The following is a 10,578-nucleotide window of genomic DNA, read 5'->3' as shown; positions in this document are numbered from 1 at the left end:
GCCAGAAACTCACCATTTTAAATATATAATCACAGAAAATAGAAGAGAAGAACAAAAACTTGTTATTACTATAAATTAGCAATACTATTTCATTTTCCTTGGTAACATTTTAGTAATTAAAGATTTAATCAAATGAGATAGTAGATTAAGTTTTCTTTGCTGTAAAGACTTTGTCTACTCCTCTACAAGACCACTAGTAGGCGAGAACATCTAGAAAATGATAATTTTCAAAAACCTTGGATTTTCTTGATATGCATGCGGTCTTCTAACTTGAAAATATGTCTGACTTAATTAATAGAGATTGAAATATCCATAGTTTGTTGTTATGGAAAAAAACACAAGGATCATAATGCCGTATAGATATGGTTAGAACTTCGAATGGCTACACAATTTCTTCAATTCGAAAGCGCCTAATATTTTAAAATTAAGATTTTCAGTTGTTATTTTTAATTTTTAATATGACTGAATAGAAGTTTTATCTCTGTTATCAAAATGATTGTTTTTACTATATACATTTTCAATACTATTTTCATCAAATAGTTTATATTCAATATTGTTCATCAAATAGTTCTTTTTGTCCAATCAAAAGTTTTACAAGTATTAATATTTGTTTATGTATATATATACATATATACCACAAGTTGTAGAACTCCATAGTAGACTTTGATTTTCAGTACTTCTCTGAATGCTTAATAAGACTGAGCCTTTGCATGTATTTACAGATGGGTTTACAATATATAAATATATATATGAGATTATAATTTATTAAATAAAGTTAAAATACGTTACCTAATTAGTAAGAACCCAAATCGGAATTCTTTTTCATTCATATATCAAAAATATAAAACACCGTGGTAGATACAATGAATCGAGTAAATCAACATAATGTTTATAATATATACTTATAAATTAAGAATCTCAAAGATGCAACGTTTATGTCGTTTGTCGTACATTTTGGGTTAGATAAATTAATGGTTAATTAGTTGTTTTTGTTTTGGCTTAGTTCATATTTATATAGTAGCTAGCATTAAAAAAGGAAAAGAACATAGTAGAATCCGATTTCATGTCGACAACACCTTTTCAAATCTTATTTTAATTACTATTTTGTATTTTAGTTTAGAACTTTAGATCCTCTAACCCAAAAAAAAACTATGTATGTAATTTAATTTATTCAAAGCACAGCAGAAGTAAAGGTTTTGTATGTTGTTTCCCACTTCTTAATACTATATGATTGCGTCATCACGTGTTGTTTCCGACTAAGCGGGTGGTTTGTAGCTGTTAATTATAATTATCATGACTTATCCGTACAAATAAGCTCTGGTTATGTCTAATTAACTAGATATTAATTATTATATAACGCATTACTTTTTTTGTTATATCACTAAATTCTAAATGTTTTGTCGCATAGCGTTTGAATAACTATCAACTTGCGATGTCAAATTGCCAATTGTTTGGAATAATATTTTTACATACAAGTGGCCACAGTTTCTAGAATTTTATTCAATTAACTCAAATAGTCTAACATAAGTGTACATGATTAAAAACAAATAACTACTGTTCATTTGTTTGTCTCCTAAAATCATGAAATCACCTTAAAGGTCACTATTTATATTTATATTAAAATCATCTTAAATATATACGATTTTTCATTTTTGGTACCTTTTTGTACTATTCTACATTATTACATATAGATAATCCGCAATCGTAATAGCAGTTTTTTTTTATAATTCAGGTATCCAAAGTTCAGTCGATCCTGACTAACCCACTAGCCCGATGCACGTACCATTCTACATTATTAGATATAGATAATCCGCAATCGTAATAGCAGTTTTTTTATATAATTCGGGTATATACATTATTAGATATAGATAACCCTGACTAATCCACTAGTCCGAAGGCTTGGCGTGCATCCCGAAGATGGCAAGAGTAGTTTCTGGAGGCCGCATAGTCCAATGTTAAATTTTTCTGCGGTGACTACTTAAGATGTTTGCAGCCATGGAGATTCGAATCCAAGAGTATTAGGAATCTCACCCTCAATCCGAAATCCATTTTATCACTGGCCCACCTATGAGTGGTTAAAGTTTTACGTACCTAGTTTGATACGAGATTCTTATTATTTATTTTCTTTATAAAAAAAAAACAAGTTGGTGAAAAAGACATATATACAGTATCGTACGCCTTGTTTTTTTCTGGTTTTGCAGTGTTAATCTTGTTTTAATATTACAAGTTGAATGAGTGGATATTCGTATACTAATGGGTAAATATAATCCTTATAACCGACGTGTTAATGCGAACTTAATTAGGGGGTTAGGTTAGGCGATAGGCACACACATTGGGAAAACATAAATTCATATAATAATCATAGCTAGAGCTTTCGTATTTGGATCGATTCTTTGAATCCCATATTAGACTCTTTATTTCTAAATTTGTTTTTATCTTACTAATTTTTTATTCCATAATGAATTAGGCATATATGTCGGTGTTCTTATCTCCTAAGTGAATTCTTTTACTATGTATAAACTATAAACTGGATTAGAATGTAATCGTTATCAAACTGGGAATCTTATTATTTTTTTTTTATAAAAGGAAAATGACAGGTGAGAAGCTTTATCCAGATATCGTCGTACAATAATGTTTCAGCATTTTTAGAATATAAATTGTCTTACTGAGCAAATTAGTGTAAATTTTGTATAATCCTGCCACCCTGGTATAAAGTTATTACTGTTTAACGACAGGAAAGTTATCACGTGTAAAAAGATAAAAAAATACCAGCAACGTCAACTTGTGAGCGCACTTGCATAGATTGGTTCAAAACAAAAGTCAGACGATGCCGTTTCGAGATTATCCTCAAGTTTGTTTACTCAAACCTAAAAAAAATAGTAGTAGTATATAAAATCCTTATTAAAATATATTAACTATATTATGTGTTCAGACTAGAACCTACGAGTAGTCGAGAGTACATCTGAACCATCCTGATGAAATGTCGACAAAATTATGTGTTTCTTAACCAAAAAGTTTTTAACAGGCTCGACTCGGTCCGGGCGAATAAAGAAAAACAACTGTTGAAACCTGGAAGAAAATATTAAAATACGTTTCTTTTATACGATGTTCGTTTCCTAGTAACTGTTCTACATGGGAGTCCGAACCGAACTCAATCTAAATTTAAGAATGATACAGAAAAAGAAAAAGGGATTTTACATTAAAATATGAAACTATGGAAGTGCCACGATCCCAGCCAATCACTTCCATTATAATGTGCAAAAAAATAAATATTTTAATGCAGTAACAACTTAAAAAGTTTGTATTCAAGCAAGAGCGTTTTTACACATATTCTTGATTACTTATCCTGCAAAATTTAGCATAAATTATGATATTGAATTACATATATGAAATATTTTGAAAACAACATATAATATTAAAACGAAATTATACTAGTATAAAGTATATTACTCATTTACTCTCCATTAGAGCAAGAAAAATCGAAAACGATGAATATTTCGTAGGTCAAACGGTCAAATACAAAATTAAACACAACAAGAAGAAGAAGAAGGACGGAAGTTGAAATAAGTGGGCCGTAAGGGACAGGCCCAAATAGTCACGTGCATTAGCCCTTTTCACCACCGACACCGTCCAAACGGAGGAGAGCTCTTTTGACGTCGACAAGAACTGACACGTGCAACACACGCGCTTTCGTACGGAACGGCTCAACTCAAACTTGACCTTCAAGCTCACCGTTTAGACAAAAAAATGCAAAAATACTTATCTTTTACTACTACCATTATAATAATAATATTACATTTAATGTTTTTTTTACCTCTTTTTCAGCAACTCCTATATTTTTTATACTCGTAACTTATGAATGGGGGACCCTTATTAATCACCCTGAAGTCCTGAACCTTTCATAAATATAGTAATTAATAATCGTGTCTATGAATGTCTCTATATTTTTACAGGGGTTACTTAAATAAACCCTTACTAATTAAAAAGTTACTACCTAGTCTACCTTATTAGTTTAGTTTACTAGGCTTGCGATTGCGAACGTACTAGTAATACTGTATACTTATATCCCCCTCAAGTTGCAAAAAAAAATATATTCAGATCCGTCTCATATATATGACCAAATTTATACAAAAAAAACTGTTCAAATTGGACTTAAATCATCAAAACCAAATTTTCTTCTGTTATTATTATAGATTAATATTGAGCTATTTGCTTATATCTTATATTAAAATAAAATAAAAAGAATTGATAAAAAAAATGGTGCGTGTTTTCAATTCACACGGCCGAAACAGAGGAGCGAAGCCGACTCTTTTATTTTCATTTGGCGGCGCTGAAACAAGAAAATAAATTTGTAATATCTCTCTCTCTATAAGCTTTTGCTTAAACCTCGTTCCTTGTCTTAAAAAAGAAACCACATCATCTTCTAAAACCTCTGTCTCTCTTTCTTTCTCTTACCTCTCTGTTATTTTGCTTCTCTCTCTCTACAGAGTTTTCTTTCCCTCTAAGAAAAACAAATATTTTTTTAATTTTAATTTTTTCTTGGCTCTCTGTTTATAAGCTTTTCAAGTTTCATCATAAGAAAGAGGAGGATTTTTACAAGGAAAGAGATTTTGTATGTGTGTCTTAAAAGTGGCAAATCAGGAAGATAACGTTGGCAACAAAGCCGAGTCTACTACTACTACTACTAAAGAAGATGATCACCGGACGTTATCTGATATCGATCAATGGCTTTACTTGTTCGCCTCGGAAGACGACCACCATCACAACCGTCATAACTTCTCTACGCAGCAGCAGCAGCCGCAGCCGCAGCCGCCCTCGTCGTCTTCTCTTATGTCGGGTTTCAGCAGAGAGATGGAGATGTCTGCGATTGTCTCTGCTTTGACTCACGTTGTCGCTGGAAATGTTCCTCAGCATCCACAACAACAACAACATGGTTGTGGCGGTGATGGTAGCGGAGAAGGGACTTCGAATTCCTCTTCTTCTTCCGGTCATAAAAGGAGGAGAGCGGTTGATGAAGGTGGCGGCAAAGCGGTCAAGGCAGCTAATACTTTGACGGTTGATCAATATCTCTCTGGTGGTACTTCTTCTACTTCCAAAGGTAAATAGTATTTCTAATTCTTGTCTATAATAATAATATTATTAACACACGTTACGCTACTACGAATTTAAACCACGGCTACAAAATTAGTATTTATAAACCACAAAACATTTTTTTTTTTATATATCAAATCTGATAATTGTTTTTAGTAAATTTGATGATGTAGTTTACACATCAAGGTATGAGTCACGTCATATCAGTGTTCTAAAACGCGCTATGCGCTTGCTACGCGGTGGACAAACGCCTAGCACCTAACCGTATATACGGGTGCCTAAGCGGAATCTAGGCGGATTATATATTTTAGATATATAAATATATATTTACATAAAAATAATATTTACATATATATATATAGGATGAAAACTTATACACTTTAATTTCAGAAAAACATAAAACAAAATTTTTATCTATCAAAATAGTTTAGAATCTATAATAATCTCACAATTTAAACAAAAAAAACATAATTCATTCAAAAATTTGTAAAATTGACAAAATGTAAGTTTATAATTACTTTGGAAGCAAATTAAATTTCATAAGTTTAGATTTTAGAGGCTAATTATAATATTTATTTGAAACAAAAACAATATTTTAAAAAATATTTAATTACAGTACTTTTTATCATTTTAGTCTAACATACCGCCTAGAATCCGTACAGGCGTCTGCGTAGACCGCATAATATCCGCCTAAATGCTATTAGGCGTCCGAATTATTTAAAACCGCATAAATTACCGCATAACTAAAATTCGAGACGCTCGATCACCACATAGCGTATAACCGCCGCCTAGACACCCGCGTAGGCCGCATTTTAGAACACTGCGTCATATGCTTATAAGTTGTAACACAAAATCTAAATACAGTTGCACTTGTGTTGTCCTCACGCAATCTACAAAATTAGACAACATGTCTTTTATTGAAACACCGGTGCATATATATTATTTTAGTTCAAACGTTTCGTTTTATTTTTCCTTTCAAAAATATGTTGAAGTTAGATAGTATGCTTCATCAGAGTAAATAAAAAAAATTCAAATGAAAATCAAGAATAAAAATAGTAATTAGATGCAAATAAAATGTTGGAAGTGTTGACAAAAATAAAATAATTATAAGAAAGTGTACTTGATTATCCTAAGACATATACTTTAGAATTGCTATGAAAAGGTTAGATATTTAATTAACAAAAATGATGATGCCAAACGAATTTATCTCCCCCCAATTGCCTCAAGAGTCGTTTTCCACTTCCTTTTCTTTTTCTTTTCTACTTGTTCATTCCTCTTGTCACTTGGCCTCATCACTTTTTCATAATCACTTTCTATATATTATCTTTATTCGAGACATTAAAAATTTTAGGTTCTGAAGTGTAAAAAAAAGTGTTTATTAGTCAAAACAAAAGTGTGAAATTTGATATATTTGTTTGTTTGCAGCGAGGGAAGCTTCGAGTAACATGTCAGGTCCAGGCCCAACATATGAGTATACGGCAACTGCTAATAGCGAAGCGTCGTCGTTTAGTGGGGACCAACCTCGGAGAAGATACAGAGGAGTTAGACAAAGACCGTGGGGAAAATGGGCGGCTGAGATTCGTGATCCGTTCAAAGCGGCTAGAGTCTGGCTAGGTACGTTTGACAATGCTGAATCAGCAGCAAGAGCCTACGACGAAGCTGCACTTCGGTTTAGAGGTAACAAAGCCAAACTCAACTTCCCTGAAAACGTCAAACTCGTTAGACCCGCTTCGACCGCTGCTGCAGCACCACAACCCCAAACAGCTGTTCAGAGGCCGACACAGTCAAGGAACTCTGGTTCTACGATAAGACCTGATTCGGACCACACCATTCCCATTCATTCTCAGCCGTCGACGCAACCGTACAACTCGAGTTACTCAGAGATGGCTCGTCACCAACAACAGTTTCAGCAACATCATCACCAACAGTCCATGGATTTATATAATCAAATGTCGTTTCCGTCACGTTTCGGTCACACCGGAGGTTCAATGATGCAATCCACGTCGTCATCGTCATCTCCATCTCATTATCGTCCTCTGTTTTCCTCAGCTGCGGGTCAGCCGCAGCCAGAATCAGCTAGCGAAACCGGTTATCTCCAGGATATACAATGGCCATCAGAGAAGACAAGTAACAGCTACAATAATAATAGTCCATCCTCCTGATGGAATTGCTTCATTTTTTTTCTCTCTTCCTATAGAGTAATAGAAAAGAAAAAAACGATTATATATCATAGGGTTTTTGTCCCCCAAAATATTATAGGGTTTAGGTTTGTATTGCTTTGCTTCCATACTCGCATGTTTTTGTTATTTGGTTTTTTAAAATTTATTATATTTTTGCATAATAAATTTGTTTCGTTGTGAAAAACACTAGAAAAGATGACGGAGAGAAAAAGAAAACTAAAAAGGACGAAGAGTTTTGTATATAATCTTAAAAGGTTTCCTACAGAGCCCAAAATATGTTCGAACCAAACAGATTAACAATAACTCAAATGAAGCTGATCTAAAGAGAGAACCTGAAAGATTCTTTCCACTTTGGTGTGTGGTCCGGCTCTCAAGCTCCTATCTTATGAATGGATAGCCTGGTTTCTCAAGCTCTCAATGCAGCTTTATGGACCATTGTTTCTTTGTGAATTTGGTGACAACTCTTCTCAACAAGGTCCAAAAGCTTCTCCAAGTTTGTTGCCCATGAGTTGAGAACTTCGTTGCTGTCTTTAACGATCTGGAAGCAGATTATACTGGATGGTCTGTCGATTTTTGCTATCAAGGCTCTGGACACAACCATTTCAGATAGATGCTTCTCTGCTTCCTGAAATTTAATGCACCAGTAATGAAGAGATTGAAACATATACTGGTTTATACTGTACTTACATTGTTTTTCAAACTATATTTACCTCCGTGGTTAGGCACAAAAGTTCTGCAAGTCTCTTTAAGGTAATCCTTGAGTAATACTTCGAGACAACAAGAATATTCTGTGGAAGGTTTGAAGAATTTGTAAACTTAAAAGATCAATATCTATTGAGGCAACCAAAAATAGCGACATAGATTAGAGTTTAATGAGTCTTTACGTGTTCGATTATTCGTAGTTTGAGATCTTCACCAGCTTTGTCACCCAACGAGCCTCCAATCATGCTTTTCTCTTTCTCAAACTCGTCCTTCAATTTATTCCAAAGAGATGTCCACTGAATCACCTCCATTGTAACAATCTGCTTTAGAAGCATCCTGCAACACAAGGATTGCGAATTTGTCTTAGATGGGGAATAGTAGTGAAAACCCAAATATCCATCAAGAGAACAGAGAGACTTACTTGAAATCAGGGATTTCTGATAAATTTTTATCTTCCAAGGTTGCATTAAGCAGACTCGATTGCATCGGATCATGTGGTGCCAAGGCCAAGAACCAGCAGATCTTCCTCAGGACCTATGTTGGGAGGATCAGGAGAAAAGTTAATCCCAAGCTTATAACAGAATGCAGACTAACGAGTTTCCAAAAAACGATATGAGACTTACTGGAATCCATTGTTCTGAGTTTTCCTTGACTGAAGGGTTATCATATATCGCCTTGTAGCTACGGCATATCTCAAGGTACTCGTTGTTGTGAGAATAATACCTGCACAGTAGAATCCAAACTTTACTAATCAAGATCACACAATCACACAAGTAAAGGTATATCGAAATTCAGAGTTGCATATACAAATTATATCGACAAATGTGATAGCCAAAACGAGGTCTTACCGAATCATTAGTTCATAGTAGATTCGCTTTAGCTCCAGCAATGTTGGTATATCAGCTGGAGCCTCCTCAACCATGTTATCACCTTCCTTAGGTTTCTTTTTATCTTTTTTGGTATCTGCATCAAACACTCTTGGATTGATCTTCCTAGACAAAATTTGAGCACGAACAAAATCTTGTCGATCCAAGCACAAGCGGACCTTTGAGAAGTTAACATCACCAATAATTAGCACCACAAGATACCAACAAGAAAAAAGCTCAAAAATTGTATAACAGATAACACAAGGTCATTTACTTGTTCAAGGATGAAAGCAATTTTCTCAGTTTTGGCCATAGCACCAAATGTCTCCACCTGTAGTTCACAATCATAACCAATGTACAGTGATTAGCTATCAAAAAACGATTTCCAGGGAAGTTGGAAAATAGAGGAAGAAAAAAGCTTACAGCAACTTCTTGCATAAGATCAGCAGCTTCAGCAATCAGACCCTGTTCTTCCTTAATCTTAGCAAGCTTCTTGGTCAAACGTGCTCTCTCAATTTCAACATATATCTACACAAGCACACACACAAGTTCCACTGAGAAAACTTTCACGGAGTGATTTAAGATTCATACAACAATAACGAAATCTAATCCGCACCTTTCCAGCTGATACATTGTTTAAGGTCTTAATAAGCTCAACCCGAGTTTCTACATCTGGTGTCTGATCAATGTACTGCATTGCTTGTTGCACCATGGATTGAACAGCCTGCATATCAAAGAGACCTTCCCACTTTAAATATCACAGTTCTACAATTCAAATCCTCAGAACACATTCAGAATTCAGGTACAAGTACTGCAGGAATTTGAAGCTTAAATCAGTAGACAGAGATCAAAAACTAGTAACCTGCTTAAGCTGACCACGTTTCTTCGAGAGATTAAGAATCTGTTCGTTAAGATGTTTCCAGTCCTTGGCTTCGAAACAAAGCTTAAGAATCTCTGTCGCCGCTTTTCTAGTTCCGGCGACGTTTTCAGCGAGCCTCATCTGCTTCTCTTCGTTGAGAAGACGATCAATCGACGATTCGAGTTGCCTTGTTTCTTCCTGCAATCAAACACGACGACGACGAAATTTTTTAACAACCAAAATTCGAAAGACGTGAAACTCAGATCTGCTGAATCGGATACTTGCCATTGTTAAACGCCGACGAAGAATAGGTGATACTTCCGGCGACGAAACGGATTAAACTCCAAATGTTCAGTGAGAGAGAGAGAGAGAAGGTTAATCGTCGAAACCCCCCAACCCCTTGAACAAGAAAAAGCTCCGACTCTTGTGGCCTAATTCTACGTTTTTATTTATTTGAGACTTTTCAGATATATTTGTATGACTATTGGGGTACATATGTAATAAACTTATCTATTGGGTCTATTGGGTAAAATATATAAGACACGCAGCTATTGGGTAAATTATAAGAAATAAAACTATTGGGTTATGTTATGAAGTATATGAACAAAACTACAGGTTACATTTGTAATAAACGAATGCTAGGTTTCATATACAAATTTGGCCCATTTGAGTTCATAAAAGCCCATCGCTCCATTGGATTTGATTTGATGAACTGACCGTGAATATTAAAATTTCTTCTTCACAAATGTCAGTAAGATAAATTATCAACTAACTGATTTCATTTGGACATTTTAAAAATCTAAACTTGTTTCGTTTCACCTTTCAACATGATGTTATGTCCCAAACATATGGTGACGACAAAATTTGCGTTCCCGTCCCA

General features: G+C 34.4%; 2 protein-coding genes across 4 annotated transcripts; one reads left to right on the top strand and one right to left on the bottom strand.

The window, feature by feature from the left end:
• Positions 1-4,336: 4,336 nt before the first annotated feature.
• LOC104743397 (ethylene-responsive transcription factor ABR1-like) lies at positions 4,337-7,455 on the top strand. Its single transcript, XM_010464487.3, has 2 exons — positions 4,337-5,098; positions 6,517-7,455. Exons 1-2 carry the CDS (start codon positions 4,615-4,617, stop codon positions 7,251-7,253), a joined length of 1,221 nt encoding a protein of 406 aa, XP_010462789.2. The 5' UTR covers positions 4,337-4,614; the 3' UTR covers positions 7,254-7,455.
• On the bottom strand, positions 6,388-10,535 carry LOC109124812 (26S proteasome non-ATPase regulatory subunit 12 homolog B). Of its 3 annotated transcripts, XR_760615.3 has the most exons (12): positions 9,984-10,535; positions 9,702-9,896; positions 9,456-9,563; positions 9,263-9,367; positions 9,114-9,170; positions 8,822-9,018; positions 8,597-8,696; positions 8,395-8,507; positions 8,156-8,309; positions 7,982-8,059; positions 7,604-7,896; positions 6,388-7,282 (listed from the first exon to the last, which is right to left on the bottom strand). XR_760615.3 is itself a non-coding variant. In XM_010464496.3 (11 exons), exons 1-11 carry the CDS (start codon positions 9,984-9,986, stop codon positions 7,678-7,680), a joined length of 1,329 nt encoding a protein of 442 aa, XP_010462798.1. In that variant the 5' UTR covers positions 9,987-10,535; the 3' UTR covers positions 7,493-7,677. The 3 variants fall into 3 exon arrangements, 2 of the variants coding, with proteins under 2 accessions (XP_010462798.1, XP_087330784.1); XM_010464496.3 differs by lacking the exon at positions 6,388-7,282 and having other exon boundaries at positions 7,493-7,896; XM_087474658.1 differs by lacking the exon at positions 6,388-7,282 and having other exon boundaries at positions 7,493-7,896; positions 9,702-9,892; positions 9,980-10,162.
• Between the last annotated feature and the right edge of the window lie 43 nt (positions 10,536-10,578).

Source organism: Camelina sativa, chromosome 2 (assembly GCF_030686135.1).
Source record: "Camelina sativa cultivar CO46 ecotype springtype chromosome 2, ASM3068613v1".
Classification (NCBI taxonomy): Eukaryota; Viridiplantae; Streptophyta; class Magnoliopsida; order Brassicales; family Brassicaceae; genus Camelina; species Camelina sativa.
This window is presented reverse-complemented; position numbering and strand designations above follow the sequence as displayed.